We start from the raw sequence: 1,806 nt of genomic DNA, 5'->3' as shown, positions 1-1,806 counted from the left end.
TGTGTAACTCCATGATATATACCACGCTGCTATTAGTTACAAGTCGCGTTCAATGCACCGAAATTCCCAACATTGCGCCCAAACTTGAAACCTAGGAAGTGTCAGGGTCCGAGCTTAATGAACAGAACACAAATAACATTCGAAGGGCAATATACGGTAGTATGTATAAATACCAGCCGTTGTTCAGGGTCTCATCCTGGCTGTCTACATTCACACTATTCTTCTTTATTTTTCTTCTTAATCACAATACATCTCAGTATGGCAATTTCTAACACAAAGACTATTCTGGTTGATCTCGGAGGCACATTTGTGCATCCACAAGACGAGCTCAAATTCGCTACAAAAGACTCTACCATCTCGCTGAGAAGACTCATGTTGACCTCCATCTAGATGGATTATGAGTGTGGCAAGCTTAATAAAAAGCAATGCTTTACACAGCTAGCTAGCGAGTACCACGTTGAAGTGGCCGAGTTGGAGACAACAATTGCAAATCTTCGTCAGACTATCACGTATGACAAGGAAATGACTTCTACCTTTAAAAAGATAAAAGAGTTAGGTGCACGCATTTTCCTTGTATCCAATATCTCCAAAGAGGACTATGCAGCGTTCCAGAACTTGTGGGATACGGACTTCTGGTCCATCTTTGACGGGGTCTTCACCTCCTCTGCTCTTAGCGTTCGGAAGCCGAATTTGCGCTTCTATCGACACGTTCTCTAGACCACGGGGGCAGTGCCTCATTTGACCTTTTTTGTTGATGGCCGCCCCGATAACGTACTTTCAGCGCTTTCGTTTGGTATAAAAGGAACATTTGATACCTCGGGTCTCTACCGGACCCTTACCAACTTTATTGGTGACCCTATAGAGAGGGGGCTCGCATTCCTTCGACAGCAAGGTGGAAAGTTTCCTACAAGCACTCAGTACGGGGAAACCATGGAAGAAAACATGGTTTTACTTCTGATGCTAGAAGTTCTGGATGATAAGTACGCCTACCTTTGACATAGCATGATTTTTGAACGGATAGCAAACCAATAAAAATTAGGAGCCTAGTGAATATTGATGTCCCGCCTCGATATTGGAACTTCTTCATTGGTCAGTCTTCTCACGAGTTCTCAATCTACCCAAAACTAATTGTGATACAGGAACGCATCAATTCACTACCCCTGTCTTCCCTCCAGACTTGGACATTATGACTCTTAGTCTATGTATCAGACCCCCAGATATGAAGACGATCCACTCTATCTTGGATGAAATGCGCGATTGTGTGGACGAGGATGGTATCATCCAGGTATTCTCAAGATTCTCTAATTATATGTTAACCGGCACAAGGCTGATCGCTTCCAAAAGGTATACTTTGACAAATCACGACCACGAGTCGACGCAGTCATTGCCCTCAATGTATTGGTTTCATTTCACAAATACGGTCGCGGTCATAAGCTGCCCTATACGATGAGTTGGATTTATGAGGTTCTATTTCACAGGGCTTACATTAAGGGAACTCGCTATTATTGTAATGCAGAGTGGTTCCTCTAGCACATGACACGTCTTCTGAGGGTTTCCACCGATTCCACACTTCGAGAAAGAATTGAGGGCCCCCTCCGAACACGCGTGGCTAAAAGGATTGGAGCTCCCGGCGATGCACACTGTCTTGCTATGCGGGTAATTGCTTACAAATATCTAGGAATTGAAAATTCTCGTGATCGCCAAACACTCTCTAAGATACAGTTGGAAGATGGCGGGTGGGAGGCCTCTTGTTTGTATCTGTTTCCGGTAGCGAATCGAGAGGCTAGGAATAGAGGGGCCAGCACA

At 44.5% G+C, this 1,806-nt stretch overlaps 1 protein-coding gene across 1 annotated transcript; it reads left to right on the top strand.

The window, feature by feature from the left end:
- Window positions 1–258: 258 nt before the first annotated feature.
- On the top strand, window positions 259–1,331 carry PENARI_c119G06627 (uncharacterized protein; the record flags this gene model as incomplete). Its single annotated transcript, XM_022637920.1, has 6 exons — window positions 259–309; window positions 391–675; window positions 718–980; window positions 1,040–1,089; window positions 1,140–1,274; window positions 1,327–1,331. 6 exons carry the CDS (start codon window positions 259–261, stop codon window positions 1,329–1,331), a joined length of 789 nt encoding a protein of 262 aa, XP_022482224.1.
- Between the last annotated feature and the right edge of the window lie 475 nt (window positions 1,332–1,806).

Source organism: Penicillium arizonense (genome assembly GCF_001773325.1).
Source record: "Penicillium arizonense strain CBS 141311 chromosome Unknown PENARI_contig119, whole genome shotgun sequence".
In the NCBI taxonomy this organism is placed as follows: domain Eukaryota; kingdom Fungi; phylum Ascomycota; class Eurotiomycetes; order Eurotiales; family Aspergillaceae; genus Penicillium; species Penicillium arizonense.
Note: the sequence above shows the minus strand (reverse complement) of the source record. Positions and strands in the feature narration are given on the sequence as shown.